Here is an 18608-nt window from a genome sequence, read left to right on the forward strand (position 1 = left end):
TGCATTTTTCACCTATTTATTATACACAAGATGCAACCAAACAGCAACAGATTTCTACTGAGGTGGTTGACCACGTCCACGCCCAAATCCACCTCTCTGTAAATTAAAAAAAGAAAAAGAAAACATTATCAGTGCACCCACAACAACTACTACACCACATTTCATTCATTGGCATGATTCATCACTGCCTCGTCTCACTGCTAAAAATAACAGAAGTTACCTGAATTCTAAGATAGGCAAAATGGGGGGGAAAGTGCAACAAAACATCATTTATATGGACAAGAAGGCCATTCAAAGGCACTTATCTAGAAAGCAAGGGCCAGAGAGCATGCAGGTGAAAAGCAGGCAAACTGTAGCTCACACACAAGTTCAATTATTCTAGTCAATGAGAGCCTAGATCAAGTGTTATCAAAATCTCTACACCAAATTACACAAGCATAGCAATGCATTTAAACTATCAAGTAGCTGAAAAACACCAGCATTTATCTGGCAAGGCATGCATACTGCATAGGGATCAATTTGCCATAAATAAAATTGTGTTAGGTCAGGAAATAAAGAGCTTACAACGTGCAATGTGACAATGTAAAAAACCAACAAACGAAAAACATTGGGAGAAAGTTAGGTAGCTCAAAATTAATACGATTTACACTGGCAACATTTTGCTATCATTAAATATGTTACTTGCAAAAATAGGCAGCAACTGTCCCCAGCAAGAGAGATTCTCACATGGGAAGACACCTGCACTTACTGCCCATGAATATTTGGCTCCCCATTTCTATCTGTATTGGTGACCCCAAACTAGCCAGATGCAAATTTCAATGGAATGGGGACATGTGCCCGCTTTTGGGTTATTATGTGGGACTAGCTGCCCATGACTACAGTTTGCTGTTTTAGAATTCATATTGGACTGACTCAGAAGATAGCTTTATTAGCATGTGCCATCCATATTATTACCCCAGCAATATAAACAGAAGCCTGAAATACAGTGGGACCTCGACTTCTTTTTCCGCTCATAACTCAAAAACGTCGGATGTCGAGGTCCCATTGTACATGTAACTGTGCCTGCAATACTGTTGCCAACTCAACAAGGAAGATATGAAAGTGTCTGATTTTGGTCAGAGGCGCTTACATGTTCTTTTAAGCATTTGCATAAAATTAAAAGGCTCCAATTGGCCACCTCATGAGAAGGGGACGACAGAGGACGAGATGGTTGGACAGTGTTCTCGAAGCTACCAACATGAGTCTGACCAAACTGCGGGAGTGCTTGGCATGCTCTGGTCCATTGGGTCACGAAGAGGCGGACACGAGTAAACAACAACAACAAAATATTCTATATATACTTACAAACTGAAATTCAGTAGCTGACCCAGCTCCAGCCTCTGCCTTCTTGTCAGCACCAGCTGAGAAGAAAAAACACTCCACATTATTCAAGACAAGGAGTACCACGTAGAGACATATCTATAATCTTTGAAAGCATTTTTATAGTACAGTGGTACCTCGGCTTACAAACACTTTAGGTTACATACACTTCAGGTTACAAACTCCGCTAACCCAGAAATAGTAACTCAGGTTAAGAACTTTGCTTCAGGATGAGAACAGAAATCGTGCTCCAGCAGTGCGGCAGCAGCAGGAGGCCCCATTAGCTAAAGTGGTGCTTCAGGTTAACAACAGTTTCAGGTTAAGAACGGACCTCCGGAACGAATTAAGTTCTTAACCAGAGCTACCACTGTATCAGAATGCTAACAGTCACGGTATTATTTAGGCACACGTTACTTATGCAAGTTGATTGCATATATACAATATTCCTGCCCTACGAATGCTCTTGCCCTGGCAGCATCCCTTTCCTACTCTGGGAAGCTTGACAAGCCCAGCCAACCTTCCCACCAGTTTAGAATATAAGCACAGGGGAATTGTACCATTATGCCACACTTCACTTTTTATCTTGGCACAACTCCAAAGCACAACTGGAGGGATTATCGCAAAAGCCCAGGATTAGGGCTGTGTTGCACTACCCTGCTCATGCGCTCATATTCAGAGACTCTGCAACTCCCAATAGGGGAGGGTTCCTAGCTACCAGCAACCACGTTTTGGCTGGTTCCCAAGGCCAGCCAATACATGCTGTATTTCCTCCAAACTTCAATACAATCTCATTTTAAATAAATGAAAAGCTAGATGAATGGTACAAGAAAACAATGGCAGAGACCAGTTAACCTCTTGTTTTAAACACTTACGAGGAGCAGCACTGCGTCTGTAGGTGTCCCTGTCAGCCTCTCCCCGTGTAAGGCGAGCAGGACGCTCACCCTCCAAACCTGAAAAGGTAAAAACAGGACAAATCAATCAAGAAGCTTTCAGCTTAACAGTCACAGGGTTTTAAGTTGTTCTTCAAAAATGTATATATTATTTAAAATTACATCAGTAGTATTTATTAACCACATTGTGTACCAGTGTGTTGATGAAACGTTTTTATTACAAGGTAAAGGACTTCAAACACACCAAATACATTTCTCCCTTGAAAAGTGCTATTTTTTCAACAGTTCAGGTGAAAGCTAATCCATTTGGACCACTCTTAACCATTTTGAACCTTTTTTTAAAAAAAATCCTCTTTCAATTCAATGGAGGTCTATGCTTCAAACTACCAAAACATGCAAGTCACCAGGTAGACTTGAGCAACACAATTTGGCAACTCATTGCACTACTAAAGGCTACAACTCAGAATGAAATGAGATGTACTAGGAAGAAGGTGGATAAAACCAGAACAACCACCTTCACCATGATCTAAGCCAGGGGTAGGCAGCCTAAGGCCTGGGGGCCGGATGCAGCCCAATCACCCTCTCAATCCAGCCCACAGACGGTCCAGGAATCAGCGTGTTTTTACATGAGTAGAATGTGTCCTTTTATTTAAAATGCATCTCTGGGTTATTTGTGGGGCATAGGAATTCGTTCATGATTTTTTTCAAAATAGTATGGCCCCCTACATGGTCTGAGGGACGGTGGGCCAGCCCACGGATGAAAAAGGTTGCTGTCCCCTGATCTAAGCATTATTTGAGGCATGAGCAACCGTCCCTGCCCTCAACATGTGGGCCTGAATTCATGGTAGTGTTGAATGCTAACCTTACAGTTTATTCCCTATTTGTAAGGTAAGTTGATACACACAAAGCACTTGTCACAAAGCAGGCAGTACATAGCTACCTCCCCTGTACATTTAAAACCAGGCTAGATATTCATCTATTGGGAATCGGTAATGGTCAAAATTCTGTACATGGTTGGGCTTACAGCTGGATGAATCTGAAAACAGATCCAAGAGACCTCTGCTATTGTGATAAATGAATCTATAGCAGCAACACTCCTCTAATAACTGAATGCACTATCAAATATGTAAAGGTAAAGGGACCCCAGACCATTAGGTCCAGTCGTGACCGACTCTGGGGTTATGGTGCTCATCTCACGTTATTGACCGAGGGATCCGGCGTACAGCTTCCAGGTCATATGGCCAGCATGACAAAGCCGCTTCTGGCAAACCAGAGCAGCACACGGATACGCCATTTACCTTCCCGCTGTAGCAGTACCTATTTATCTACTCGCACTTTGACGTGCTTTCGAACTGCTAGGTTGGCAGGATCAAATATGTAAGAATCACCTAATCAAGTAAAGTTGTTCCTTGGTACTTAAGACGTTTTGGCTCCCAAGCGCCGCAAACCCGGTAGTGTTCCAGTTTGCAAACGTTCTTTAGAACCCGAACGTCCAACAGTGCTTCCACGACTTCTGATTGGCTGCAGGAGCTTCCTGCTGCCAATCAGAAGCTGCTCTTTGGTTTCCGAACGTTTTGGAAGTCGAACAGAAGTCCGGAACGGAGTCTGTTCGACTTCCAAGGTACGACTGTATACAACTGCCTGTAAGCTTATTCATTTGATACAAGTCAATGTGAGAGTGCAAAACATGTGTAAAAACCATAGGAAATCAATTCAAAAAGAACTCTGCTGAATGTGTCACGGTTCAAAACTGTACATGGCCTTGATGTGTTAAGTTTAAATTATTTTCTCTTCAAGGCAAAACAAAAGTTAGCAGTCTGACCAGTATCATTCTTATGACAGTGCTTTTATAACCAAAGAGACCTTTTAGGACTCATTCACCTGGACAACCTAGAGGTAAATTAAGCTAGAAACATTTCATTAAAATGTAGTTTTCTAAGATACCTCTAAGATACCATGTCTCCAATAGATTCACACCTACAAGGATAATGAAACACCTCCATTTCCAGCCCAGAAATGTATTTGGCTAAGTCAAACTTCTTAACACCAAGCTCCCCTTAATAAAATATAGCTGTAGAAATGAATAGGGGTAAGGAGTCTTAGTTAGCAAAAAGAAATGAATGCAATAAACTGTTCGTTCCTGCACTGCAGGGGATTGGATTAGATGGCCCTTGGGGTCCCTCCCAACTCAATAATTCTGATTCCTAAAGTCAATGGCCTAGTAATTTGTACAAGTTGAATTCATAGCACCTGCAACCTATCTATCAGACATTTGCCCTTCTGTAACAGTGCATTCATACAGCCGAAGGCACACCCCAGCAAAAATACTTAAATGTTTGTGTCCTAGTCTTAGAGTTAAGAGGACTTTGTGAGAATCATGTTAACAAATCCAAGGGCTTTTGCCCAAATGTAATTCTTGCTTTATCCAAGGAAAGCAATTCTGGACACTACGTCAACATCAAATGCAGGCAAGTAATGGGAATTAAAGCTTACCTTTTGGCCGGGGTCGTCCAGTTTCAGGACGACTGCGACGCAAGGTGGCAGGCACAATTTCAGGCGGCAGATGGAGATAGTCCCTCAAGTACTGGATGCCCTCATTGGTCAAATACCAGTAGAAATGCCTCCATGCAAACTGCTCCTTTACGTAACCACGAGATTTCAGCGACTAAGAAGATGTAAGTCTAGTTATAATTATTGTTAATACTTATTTGTTCACAACAATTCTTAATAACTTTAACAACTTTCTAAATCTTGAACTCTACATGCAAACATTAGTGGCCAAAGGCGGGAGGAAGCTCATCGTCAGGGATGGGGAGAGTGGAACGGATCGTCGCCAGTTTTAAAAGATGGATTATATTGTATAATGAGATTGCAGATGTTTATGTGTTCTGCAAAATATGGGAAGTATTTGGTATTCCCTTTCTTCCTACCACCATGTTAATAAAACTGTTAGGGCTCTTTAGGCTTCGCTACCTTACTAGCCAACCTTTCAACCTTTTCAGATCCAGAACTCACTCTTAATTCCAACTGGCAACATGGGACCCAATTTAAAATTATTTACTGCAAATATCTTTCAGGGAGGTGAAAGTTGCACTTCCTGCACTCACTTCTTCTATGCAACTATTAGAAGCACAGAAGCCTTGACCTAGAATAGATTGTTTAGAGGTTTTTTTAAAAAAAGATGAACAACATACAGAAAATGTTGGTGATGGTACCACTGGTGCAACTCACTTAGGGTCAGGGTGCAACATACCAATTGAAAGCCAGTGCCTTACCTGCATTGCTTTCATGACGTGGAGGTTGGGCACATTTTTGTCTGCCAGTTCTGGGTGTTTAGGCATATGAACATCTTTCTTAGCTACCATCACTCCCTCCTTAAAAAGGAGTTCGTAGATGGCAATGCGGTTTTTTTTAGGCATCAACATCTGCAGGAAAATATAGATTAAATTTTAAAGAGCTGCCCCCTTTTCAGTTCAAAGTTAACACACACACACACACACACACACACACACCAGGTTTTCTCAAGAAAATGGTACAAAGCAATCCAGTACATTATTTTACTGTTCTGTTGGAAGCTGAAGAGTATGAAAGAAAAGGTGCATACTAAGCTTACATTAAAATGTTGTAGATCTCAATTTTAAGCAACGCTAGACAAGACCTGTCATAGCAAACTGCCTTATACCAAATCAGACTTTGTCCATTTAGCCCAGTAGCATAATCTCTTAAGTGTCTCAGGAAGTAACCCTATTCATCAGAAAGTATTGTCTCTATTCATCATCTACCACCCGATTCTTTAAAATATTGATATGAAATATCTTCCTTTAAAGCACTAAAGCGGCCTCTCAGCACTCCCCGGTTTGCTTCTTTGCAGAACACGTTCAGAGACACACAACTTCCATTTTACGATAGGCTTATTATATACCATGCACGTGCTCCGCGAGGGCTAAAGCTAGTGTTAAGTCTCCCAAGCCCACACGTACTCCTACTTCAACTCTAGGGGAGCCGCGGCCTGGCTTAAACTGCCGCCTTCCAACCGGGCACCCAATCCCCGCCCCGCATCCATGCCCCGTTTTCTATCTCCGACTCCCCTCCGGCCAAAACGAGCCTGGCAGGGAGGAAGAGCAGAGCGCCCAGGCTTAGCAAAATGAGGAGCGGGGCCGACCAGGCGCAGGATGGGGGCGATGCGGGGAAGATGGGGCGGCCAGAGCAAGGCCTTACCGTGGCGGCGGCAAGAGGCTCGAACGCTGGAAAGGAAGGAGCATGCGCAGCGCGAGCACTTCCTCCCTCAGAAGGACCCTTGCGTTTAAAGAGGTGACTACGGCGCTGCCCGAGAGTTCCGTTCTCTGTGTCCCTGTTCAACTATCGTGGACCCGGAAATAGGGAAAGTGTCTGATTAGAAATACTAGTCTAATCGCTTCTCTGGGAAGCCATAATTATAGCTGTCTCTGATGTTACTTTATTTTCTTGTGAAAGTTCCTTTTTAAAAAACCATAAATATACAATGAAGACCCAAAACTGTAATAAGTAACTATGTCTCTAATTAACCTGTTGTGTACACTTCTTTATTTCATACATTACCTACCGGTAGCAAAAGACAGCTAGGCCTAGCATTTGCTGCATTAAAGCAGTCTTGGGAATAAGGAAGTACTGGGGCTTGAATCAATTTTGTGCTCCCTTTTTTAAAGGGAAATTCCCTTATGCTGAATAGGCTTCCTCGTGAGAAAAGGGAAAACTTGGCAGCTATGAATCTGAGTGCTGCTGAGGCCTTTTCTATATTGATGTATTCGTGGGGCAAATTAATTACAACGTTGCATTCATACACTGTTGCCTTTCAATTGGACTCCTGCAGTTGCACACTTGATAGATAGGGGCTGCCTTTGAAGACCATTCAGAAACTTGTAACTGGCACAATATGTCACCCTCCCATTCCTGACAGGTGCCAGGTGGTCAAAGCATACTACACCTATCTTGGTCAGCTGCACTGGTTGCCAGCACGTTTCCAGGGCCACACCACTGGTATGTGGCCCTTGGGAATGGAATGTGATCCTCAGGCTGAAATAACCGGTAGGTTTTTCACCACTGGCCTAGGATTGCCATATTTCAAAAAGTCAAAATCCGGACACAAGGGCGAGGGGAGAAGTTTTTGAGCTATTTTTAAGTAAATTCGCCAAAATCTACTCTTCCTACGTGGGTTGCCATACGTCTGGATTTTCCCAGACATTTAAGTGTTTTCCACCCAGGCACTTTTTCCGACGGCCGGATCCCGGCAATGTTTGGGAAATTCCAGACGCATGGCAAACCTAGATTATCATCATCATTAAATGTCATTTAATAATGCCAGCCTACCTGTACCTCAAAATCTCCATCAGAGAGTCTGCTTAGAAGTCTTATCCCATGTATCCTGTCAGTCAGCTGAAGGCCTATTTTTCCCATGGCACTCTTGATGGGCTAAACTGAGCACCTTTGGGAGCAAGGGTGGGGTGTCAATTTAATAAATAAAAAAAACCCCCAAAAGCTGGGGTCATAAATGGGCTGCTAGGCTGAAGCCATCTGAATTTTTATTGCTACAGTTTCATTGTTTGGCAATGGATTTTAGGGTTAGCCTTATTATAAATGAATATTTTAAATGAATTTATATTGTGTTTGGTTTTGTATTTGCATTTATGTTATGAGATGCTTTGTGAAGCATGTGCTTAAAAAGTGGGCTATAAATCATTTAAAGAAAGAAGTAACGGAAGGGTTGCTGTGCTATATTACACAAGGAAAAAATGCAAGATGCAGGGCATGCAGAGGGCTGGGCTGCGCAAGTAAACACAGAATGCAACGGTAATTGTCTACAAGGGGGTTTATGCAGAGTCTATGCCTGCACTGTACATCTGCATGAGATCCTGCATTCCTACAAGGGTCAACATTTTGAATTGAAGGAATTCAATAATTCTGTGTAAAGCTTATAACATAAAAAATACTGACCATTCACAATAGCAATAGTTGGTGATATCCCAAGCATCTTTGCTATATTATTTAACGCTGGTAGGGGGAGAGGTGACTCTTTCTTGATTTCCTAATCTAATTCAACGATTTTACCCTGGAGTGAAGTCTTTGAAATTCTCTTCTCATCCCTAGGTTTAAATATCTGTTATGTGGCCTGTAGCTGTAGTTGCTGGTGAGTAGCTATTCAGATAAAGTAGCTGTGTCAATGAAGAACAGGTTTCCCTTGAAAATATTTGACTTCATAATCGAGTTCTTATGGAGATGCCATGGTGAAATTGTTTGGTATGATTGTTCAAATACCAAATAAGGAAATAAGTGTGAAATAAGTGTGAAAAAGTGTGAAAATGCTTTTCTATATGTAAAGATTAAACAAAAGTTCCTTTTCTCCCTCGGGGGTATGGGAAACTTTCATAAACTATGGTCCTGCCCACAGAAGACCAGAAGGGGGCAGTGTAATTATTAAAATAAACTAGGTTCCTGAACTTTTCACCAAGGCGGGCCTTAAAGGATTCTTAGAAAGTGATGTAGAAACAAAATATCCTCCCTCTTTCTACTGGCCCACTCTTACACTTGTGTCATGCTTCACTGAGCTAAAATAGTCACTGAGTACTCCCCCCCCCCATTGTTAAGAAATGCAATGGATAAAAATACAGATGTTTTCTGCAAATAGTACAAGCTAAGGAAGGGAAATTGGTGCAGGGTCCTGATCCAGTTCAGGCACACATTCTGGATCAGGGCCCCATGACTGCTTTTTATTCAAAATAAAAGTGGCTGGTTTAAAAGCATGCTTTTTAAAAAGTGTGAATCATTTTAGTTTCAAAGAATATCACACAGTATTTTCTTTTTGGCCCCTGGCAGCTGTGCTGTGGGATGCCGCAGGACGCCATCTTTTCCTCGATGCTATGTGACATGTATATGAAATCATTGGGCGCTGTCATTAGGAGATTTTGTGCAAGGTGTCATCAGCATGATGGTGATATCCAGCTTTATTTCTATGTAACACTTGAATTAGGAGAAGCCATTCAAGCCCTAGGCCAGGGGCTGGATGAGGACCAACAAACTGATTCTGAATTCTGGCAAGCCACAGGTATTGCAGGTGAGCAGTACCCAAGTCTGTATAATTGGTCAATCACTTGCTTTGGAAGGGGGTCATACTCCCTCTGATTTTAAACACGGGTCTCTCCCAGCCCTACCTGGGCAGGCCAGGAATTGAATCTGGGGTCTCCTACATACAAATTATGTATTTTACCATTGAGCTATGGTTCATTCCCAAACTCTCAGACTACTTTAGAAATGCATGCTTAGGGCATGTCGCAGCATTGCGTTGCGTGGTTAAGCAGCGCTCTGAGTCAGAATACTAGTAGTCACTCACAAGCATGCCCAAGGCCAGTCCCTAAGCCAACTGTTGCAAGTTCAGACAGATATGAAGGATCAGCATGGGTGGCAAAGCTACTGTAATGCCTCACATAGTGGTGGTACCTCTAAACTTCCACAGTGTGGAGTATTCTCTAGGTTCACTGGCTATGCAGGTTCACTGGCTATTCACTGGCTATGCAGTTACTGAAGGAATTTAGAACTACCATCATTATTCAGTCGGCCTTTACTCTTGCTGTCTGAGCTGATCCTGCCAGGCCATCTGGACTAAGAGCAATCAGCGCAGGAGCTGGAACCTTCAATGTGGGTTGTCTGACTTGTAATCTGATTCAGAATGCTGATCCCTGCAAAATGCTATATATAGAAGCGACCATTTTTTGAGGTACTTCCAGTTGCGCTTCCTGATTCAGCACTATCCTTACTGCTGGGAGCCACATCTTCAAGTGCCCTTCCTTTGCCTCAGGGAACTTCCAGATTGTCTCTATTTTGGGGTGGCGTTCAATCGCATACTGCCAAATTCAGATTGTGCAGTTCAGATTAATTTTGGTTTTCTTGTGCAACAAACCTTCCTCCTCCACCCCCACCCCCAAAGTGACAGGAAAATGTACTGGGAAGTGCAGGATTAGGATAGCAAATGCTTGATGCACTCTTGCAGGCATCCCCAAACTGCGGCCCTCCAGATGTTTTGGCCTACAACTCCCATGATCCCTAGCTAACAGGACCAGTGGTCAGGGATGATGGGAATTGTAGTCCAAAACACCTGGAGGGCCGAAGTTTGGGGATTCCTGCACTATTGCATAACCTCCTTGCAAACAAATCAGAATAAATGCTTACTAAATAGCCAGCATCATTCAACCTCCCCATAAACAAATAGATCGAGGAAGAAGACACAGCAAAGAGATTGTCTGGAAGTGACCTTTGAGGGTAGGACACAGGTAGGGTTGGTTGGATTCTAGGGCACCCACAGAGTTCATTTTCTGCCCCAGATTGTTTTGGAGGAGATTCTTCTGTCTGCACACAAGGCCCTTGGGTAGACAGAACCCCACTGCTTTCAGCCTAGACAGGAACTGCTCAAGCATCGTGTCAAAAGGAGAGGCAACTGTGGAGAGGCGGGTGCCATTTGACTTTAATGGCAAATGAGTCAGCCGCTCTCATGCAGAAAGGCTGCAGTAATGTGGATGTCACAGCAAGACACTCCTGCAGAGTAGGCAGGTCATTTCCATCAAGATCAGAAGCTGTATCTGACAAGTTAAGTACTGTAAGTTTGTTCCCGTTTGGAGGAACTTAGTTGGGTGACTGTAAAGAGTGCAGGAAATGTTATAGAGCAAACCACCTTTCTACCTTTGATTAAATCAGGATCAAATCTCCTCAACTCCCACCTAGTCAATGCTTTGACTTGCCCCAGGAAATATCAGGCTGTCATTTGGTTTGGTTTGGTTGTTTGTTTTTGCAATTTAACCATTTTCTCATGACACAAAAGAGAACAAAGTCAGAAGCAAACATTTTTGAGATGATGTGACCTTTCCATGGGTGTAGCCAGGGAGCAGCTGCCTTCCCCCAAATAAATAAAAATACCTAACAATCTGACCAATTGCATCACAGAAAGCTCGCTTCTGCCCCCTCCCATAAATCTTGCGCCCCCCAACATATGCCTATGTTTGGGGCAGTAAGTAAATGTTAACATTATGCCATAGCATTGTTTAGAAGGAAAGCTGTTTCTTCAGTCCGTTTGTCCTGGATTCAGGAAATTATCTTTCCTTCATTTGGAAGTTAGGCTTTTTTGTTGTTTCAGTTACATAACAAATTCCTTTGGCTGCAGTGCAATTATTCCACATCTACAGCAGCAGCAGCAGCAGTATACATGAGAAGAAAATATTGGCCAGTCAAAGCCCGAGACATATTCCCTGGAGTTCAGGACTATTCTGGGCTGACTGTGTCAAGCAAGAAAGAAAAACTGCAGACAGAAATGTACATGAGCAGTGTCACACTACCTTTCTTACATTCCACTGCATACCACAAAGCATCACTGCTTTGTGATTTTTAGTTTGTCCTAATAAAAGCACTAGGATACCTTTCCAGTTTGGCTTGTATCAAGTGTAACACATTGCCACAAGAGGGCAAACTAGCGGCCTGATTCTCTCACATCAGGTTTTCGTCAATGGAGTTCAGTTTCTTTTGTTTAATAATTACAACATTCTTTCTAAAACTGTATACTACAGAATCCATCTTTGCATGTACTGCTACCCAGATTGTACATACTGCAAGTCAGGTAATCCAAGGATTATTTCCTGCATTACTCATATCTTTTTATTTGCGGAGTTTTCCAAACAAGTTTAGAATGTCTGTTGTTGTTTAGTCGTTTAGTCGTGTCCGACTCTTCATGACCCCATGGACCATAGAATGTCTAGCAGCAGTGATATTTATTCTACTTTAATGTTATTTTTATACAGTACAAGCTGTTTCAGTATAATGCACATGGGGAAAACATAGTTTGTTTGTTTTTTTAAGGAAACAAGCAGAGCCACAATGCCTGCTTCCAGACAGGTGACAATGACTTAGCTCCAGTCATTGCTCTTCAGCTGCAAGCTACAAGCAGAATTGCAACTGGCTATCCACATTATCTAGAGTAGTTCTGGGGAAGCTGTGTTCCCCAGAAGGTGTTGTTGGACTCCCAACTCCTATTGGCCCCAGCAAGCATAGCCAACGGCCATGGATGATGGGAATTGGAGTTAGGCAACACCTGGAGGGCCCCATCTTCCCTGTGCCTGGTCTATAGTATCATGCCTCTTTTGTGTGTACATCCTGCTATCTTCTGTCCATACCAGTGGGTGTGACATAGATGCTTTGGTTGGTAGCTCTTTGAAGCTCAGCACCCATCCACTATAACTGTTCTGATGGGTACCATTTTATGACCCCTATTCATTTTTTAAAATAAATTGTTTAATCATTGGTCAAATAGTTTTCCAGCGGCTCCCCACCCCCTTAATTGAGATAATATTCCTTTCAGCCCACACAGGGGCTAAATATGTGATTGACATCAGGTCTGCTTTGGCTCTGAGAATCTGGTGGTGGTGGTGGGAACTCTTGAAGTAACAAGGAAGGAAGAATGAGAAAGGGGAGAAGAAAGGAGAAAGAGTGGAGGGAAGTAGAAAGGAAAATGGGAGGTGGAAGAAAGGGACAAATTTGCAAAAGGCTGGATAAAACGACACAATGACAAGTATGAAAGGGGGGGTGAAGAAATGGGAAATAGGGGGATCCCAGGAAAGGGAGAGCACTTACACCCCATGATCTTATTTCTTGCTTTCTCTGCAGTAATGTTTTCACCTTGTGCTGTCAGCGAGTCATTACTCACAGCCTGGCCACCGATTGGCTGGCTAAAAATGCCTCTCTAATCTCTGGGCTGATCTTTACCCCCCCCTCCTCCCCATCTGCTGTGACCTTCCTTCCAATGTGTACAGGCAGAGAAAGAAAGGGAAGAATCCAGTATACAGTACAGTAGTTGCTTTGCCAGGCAAACTGGCATCCTAAACTGAAAGTGAGCCAGGCAGGCCAGACTGCTATCAACCTGACGGGCACTGGGACCTCGCTTATCTGGCTGCATCTGATGGTCTCTACAACCACCCCAGAAAGGTAGGCGCGTGAGGGATTCTCCCGTCCCTTAAGAGCATCTTTATTGTGTCATCTGGGGGGTTGTACTCACATTACAGCAGGCTGTTCCATCAGCCAGGTGGTCCATGGCATGAGACTACATTTGTTGGGATGGAGCCAGCCTTGGCAGGGTTGTACGTGGCTTTTAGTATGCTGGCAGCCAATCTGCTAGGCTGATCTGAAGGTGCGGGCGTTAGGCCTGTAATGTTCCCATGAGACAAGCTGGCATCAGGTGACTGTTGAGAACCGTAGAACAGCATAAGGTCCTGTTTCTAATTGCTGTGCTGCCGTCATTCCATTCATGCTCACAAAAGACACAGACTCTCATGAGGCATTCTCACAAGGGGTAGCACCACTTTGTGTAAGGATCCACCTTTGGTTATTATGGCAGGGTTTTTGTTTTGGGTGGTTTCCGCCTCCCAACAGTTCAAATTACCTGCAATGGCTCTCATTTCACCACTTCAGTTCAATAGCTCCCTCCCAGCATAAGCAAAGCCCAGAGGATTCATTAGATGCTATCCAGGTAGACAGAGAAGCTGCATCACTTATTATACAAAAGCTGGTGGCTAGGAATGAGGTTGATGGATGTGTTGTGTCTGAGAGGTGCTGGGTAGTCTCTAGCTGAGTTCTTATGCACAGTTGTTATAGATGTGTCATGTCATATTTCTTGTGTATGCTGCAACATGGACATTGATGGCACTATACAAATAAAACCGAAACCCAGAATATATTCAACACATGATAGAGAAATATGGTGTGCCTGTGATCTAGAACTCTATCGGTGTAATACCCAGACACCAAGCAGCATTTAGTGTACCATCTTGGTTGCAACTGTGATTTGCTGTCCCTGACTGGAAACATAAACACAAAGCTGGCACCATCTTAAGATCAGCTGTTGCGTCTCTGATAAGCGCTGATCCATAAGCTCTACAGAATCTATCTGGGTCTCCTTGGTTTTAGCTTTATACCTTTTTACACTGCCAGCTGTTTCTAAGGCAGCCATGCAGGAGAGGAAGCAGATTAGTGGGAAATGATTAGCCTAGGAGGGTGTTTTCCAGGTCTCCACTAGCATAGTCTTCCAAGGAAGACTGCGCAGTTATCCATTAGCACAGTCTTTTCTGTCTCTGCTCCAATGTACATGAAAAACCCCTCCCACCTGAACATCAACAATTGGAAAAGGCATAGAGAAACACCGCTACTTCAGTCCTGCATGACCAGAACAAACAAGAGAGCAAATTTATGCAGGTCTACTCAGGAAAGTGTGTATAGATAGGATTGCAGCCTAAGAGACTGATAAGCTCAAATTTTAGAATGGAAAATTATATCTGCACTTGGCTGGAATAGTTCAGAGATTGGGGCAGAATCACATTTTAATATTAATAAAGTTATAAACAAAAGGCTCGTGTGTTGTCTGGAAATATACCAGGGAGCCACATTTGAACTTGGCTTTCTGATGCAAAGTACACAAGGTTACTATGCTATAACAGCTGTAGCATTTGAGGTGGCCTTGAATGAAAACTAACTTTGTCAATGTAGATTCATCTTACCATTACTTAGAGAGTAGTTTAGTGACTCTCTTAAAACAGTTCAGTTTTCCGAGTATCAAGAGATGCCCACACTTGCTGCTAGAAGACACTGCTTTTCCAGAGAGAGCAAAGTTTTTGATAGCGATGCCTTCTGTTCCTTTCATTCCATCTTGTTCCTGCTAAGAAACTCTTCAAAATGTTAATCTCTTTAGTGGTATATGTACAATCAGCGCATCTCCCTGAATCATTAATTGTCAGTGCGATCCCTTGCATGTATACTCAGAAGTAAACCTCAGTGATGTTTACTCCTGGGTAAATGTATAAAGGATTGGAGCCTTAGATACCCATGACCTCAACCACTCCTGGATCCAGTGCCAGGCTATTTTGTGCCCTAGGCAAGGCCAGCTACTTGCCTGCACATACCGGCACCTCCCAAAATTGCTAACTTCGATTTTCAAAGAGATGTCTTTTAGAAAAAACAACAAGCACAAAACTTGAAACTTGAAACTGCTAAATTTATTTTAAATTGCAAGAATAATACAAAAATATTTTATTATTTTTCTCAAATACAAAAGAAAATGTTTTAACACACAAATCATTTTGAGTAATTTTGTGAACTGTGATGTTAAAATTTAAGTTCCTTAAGAGTTTCAATTTCAGGCATATCAAAATCTCACTTTGCATGCCTTTTCTTTTGCAAATGTTGTCACCAATTCCTTCAGGTCAAGAGCTGATGCTTAGGCATGTTCAACTGATATAGTTGCCAAAGCCAACTAGTCTCTTTTGCAGTGTATGCCAGTTTTTATAAGTTTGAGCTTTGAGAAACTGTGTGCATCACTTGCCGCTGACACTGGAAATGTGAGGATCCCTAGAGCAACAGAAACATTAGGCACATCACTCAGCAGTTTTTGTTGTGGTGGTATAGACTTCGGATTCTTTGAGTTATAAGTTCACAGCACAGACCTTCAGCATCAATATTGTGCATCAATGATTTTTCAAAATTCTTGCAGGCCTTAAGTACATACATCTTCAATAGATTTTTTTGTTGATACTGTATATTTCATACAGGAAGCCAAATTGGGAATTCTATTGTTGTAGCTGTCAGACTCTCTCTTCAACAGCTTGTATGGCCACATAGTAGAAACTAACTTTGAACCTCTGATTTGCATCTTGTGGCGCCTCTTCATGGGCCTCAAACTCAAACTGCTGTTTTTTTCTCCTTTTTCTAACTTGTTCTTTCTCAGAGTTTGGTAGTACAGTACTGTATTTCCAGCTGCTTTGCAGTATCTTATAAGATAGAACAAAAACTAATCTACGGAATATGAAATTGTGCCCCTGAAAGGCCAATGTTGTGACCCTCTGAGATCTGCACCCTAGGCAACTATGTACTGTAATTGGCCCAATGATAGCACTAGCCCTGGCTGGGCCCAGTGTCATCTAGGGCCCTTGCTGGCATTCCAGAGAAACACTCAGGCTGCTTCTTCTCCTTTTTGCACCCAAGGCATGTGTATTTTTTTTTTATGATAATGTTTTTCAGGGGCTTGTGTCTCTAACCCAATCTGCTTCCTCCTGGTTTGAACAATGAAATAAAAAAATTATGGGGACTGGTAATTTTCGTACCTGTTTAGCTGAGCCCACTAACAGTTTTATAAAGTTATATAAGTGATATTATAATGCAACGTTTTATTTTCAAGCAGTATCTCTTTTTCTGCTGCCTTGATTCCATACAAATACATGCAGGTTCTGAATCGCGAAAAAATATTTGTTTTGCTATTATGATTCTGCTTCTGCCTAAAACTTCACAATGCTACTGTCTAACATCAGACTGTGATAAGTGGACATTTATGGACTTAATTATTGTAGGGGCCAATAGGCTTTTAGTCAGCTCACAAGGCAGCTTGCCTGAGTGCAACTCCTTGAGGTGTCCTCAGGCCAAGAATCTGTGGAAGTGAGGGTTACCTTTTGTAAAAGCTGATGAACCTAGATCATATTTTGTGTCATTTTGGTCAAACACAGGAGAAGCATTACTGTGGGCAGATAACTCCATTATGATACGGTACTTATTTACGGTACATTCATTCATTAAGAATATTTCTAAACCACGTTTCAGCTCTAAACAAGGCAGCTCTAAACACACAGAGGAAAAAAATAAAATTATTAAACGCATTTTAGCAAAGATTAAGAGCAAAGATCAGATACATAGAGAACAGAGAAATTAAACACTATATTCAAATTGAACACAATTAAAAGCCTTATGAAAAAGAAACATTTTACTGCCCACTTAAAAACCACCAGGGATGGGGCTAATCTAAATTTCTTTTGGTACTGGGGTGCTGATAGAGAGGAAACCCTATCTCAAGTTCCAATCAACTGCACCACTTGTTTTAGATCAAGGATGGGAAACCTGTTGCTCTCTAGATTTTGTTGGATTCCAACTTTCATCCACCCCAGCCATCAGGGCCAATGGTTAGAGGTGATGGGAACTGTAGGGCAACAACATATGGGCAGCCATAGGTTCCCCATCCCTGATTTAGATGAAGAAGGATCTATAAATATATAAGGATATATCTGCAGAAGCGACACATACTGGGGGTTCCAATTAGGCATTTGTGTATTTCAGGGGTCAGCAACCTTTTTCAGCCATGGGCCGGTCCACCGTCTCTCAGACCATGTGGTGGGCCGGACTATATTTTTTTGGGGGGGGGGGGATGAACGAATTCCTATGCCCCACAAATAACCCAGAGATGCATTTTAATTAAAAGCACACATTCTACTCATGTAAAAACACGCTGATTCCCAGACCGTCTGTGGGCCGGATTGAGAAGGCGATTGGGCTGCATCCGGCCCACGGGCCTTAGGTTGCCTACCCCTGGTGTATCTGGATCACTTCAGATTTTGAAAAGTTAGCAGGGCCGTCTTAAGCAGGTCGGGCGCCCGGGCGCCGTGGTGCGCAGATCGCTCCGGCGCCCCCGCCCCGTTTCTTCCCGCGGCTGGTGAGCAGGCGCAGTGTGCAGCATGGTTTTCGCGCGGCTTTGCTGCGCAGTGCCCCCCCCGCCAACCCGGCGCCCTGCGCCACCCAGCCTACCCCTAGAGCCGGCCCTGAGAGTTAGTACAAGTTCAGCTCATAATAAACTCCAAGAGTAGTTTATAAAACAGGGCCTGGCTAGATGGACTTAATTGGAAACTGGAGAAAACATGCTATTTGGGTTTTGACCTGAACCCAGCTTGCCATTAAGCAGTTTTAGGCAAAGGATGGAGAAGTTCCCAATCTGTTTCTAGTTCAAAGCGTTCAGGAAATATCAGCAGGCATTACTCTCTGTCACCTCCGTTGGCAGGGAGATTAACAGTCTTGGCCAGGGTTCACGTGAGCAACTGGTGTAAACTGATATCCCCAATTGGAGTTCAGCACTGTGTCAGCCTCATACGCATGAGCATCTCTTGTCTAGATTCCCCTGCCTCTCTTGAACATAGATTCTTATTTGGCTAAGGCTCTAACAGGGCAATCCGTTGTTCGCCATTGTTAAGCTCCAGGCAGCAGCCTTTATCACAGCCCCACCCTGGGGGAATTACTTCCAGATATAATATCCCCAGGCTGTGGCTCTAAGCCTGTCACCTGCTATTGTCCCACAAATTGATAAAATTGATAACACACACTCACAGGTTCTAGTTACAGCTTTCAGAAGCATCCACCTACAGTATGTGCTGGGAGTAGAGCTGTCAAGAAACCATTAGCACCTATGCCTGGAGGGCAACTACCCTTTTTCACATCCTCGATGCTACAGCCTTTTACCTTGTCTGGCTACGTGCAGCAGAAATGCAA

The 18608-nt window shown here is 43.0% G+C and overlaps 1 protein-coding gene across 1 annotated transcript; it reads right to left on the reverse strand.

The window, feature by feature from the left end:
- Nucleotides 1-6502, reverse strand: RPS10 (ribosomal protein S10). Its single transcript, XM_035122601.3, has 6 exons — nt 6468-6502; nt 5525-5674; nt 4743-4914; nt 2232-2309; nt 1345-1400; nt 1-96 (listed from the first exon to the last, which is right to left on the reverse strand). The coding sequence occupies exons 2-6, from the start codon at nt 5672-5674 to the stop codon at nt 55-57; spliced, it is 498 nt and encodes a 165-aa protein (XP_034978492.1). The 5' UTR covers nt 6468-6502; the 3' UTR covers nt 1-54.
- Between the last annotated feature and the right edge of the window lie 12106 nt (nt 6503-18608).

The sequence above is a fragment of the Zootoca vivipara genome, chromosome 7, assembly GCF_965207765.1.
Source record: "Zootoca vivipara chromosome 7, rZooViv2.hap1.1, whole genome shotgun sequence".
Lineage (NCBI taxonomy): Eukaryota > Metazoa > Chordata > Lepidosauria > Squamata > Lacertidae > Zootoca > Zootoca vivipara.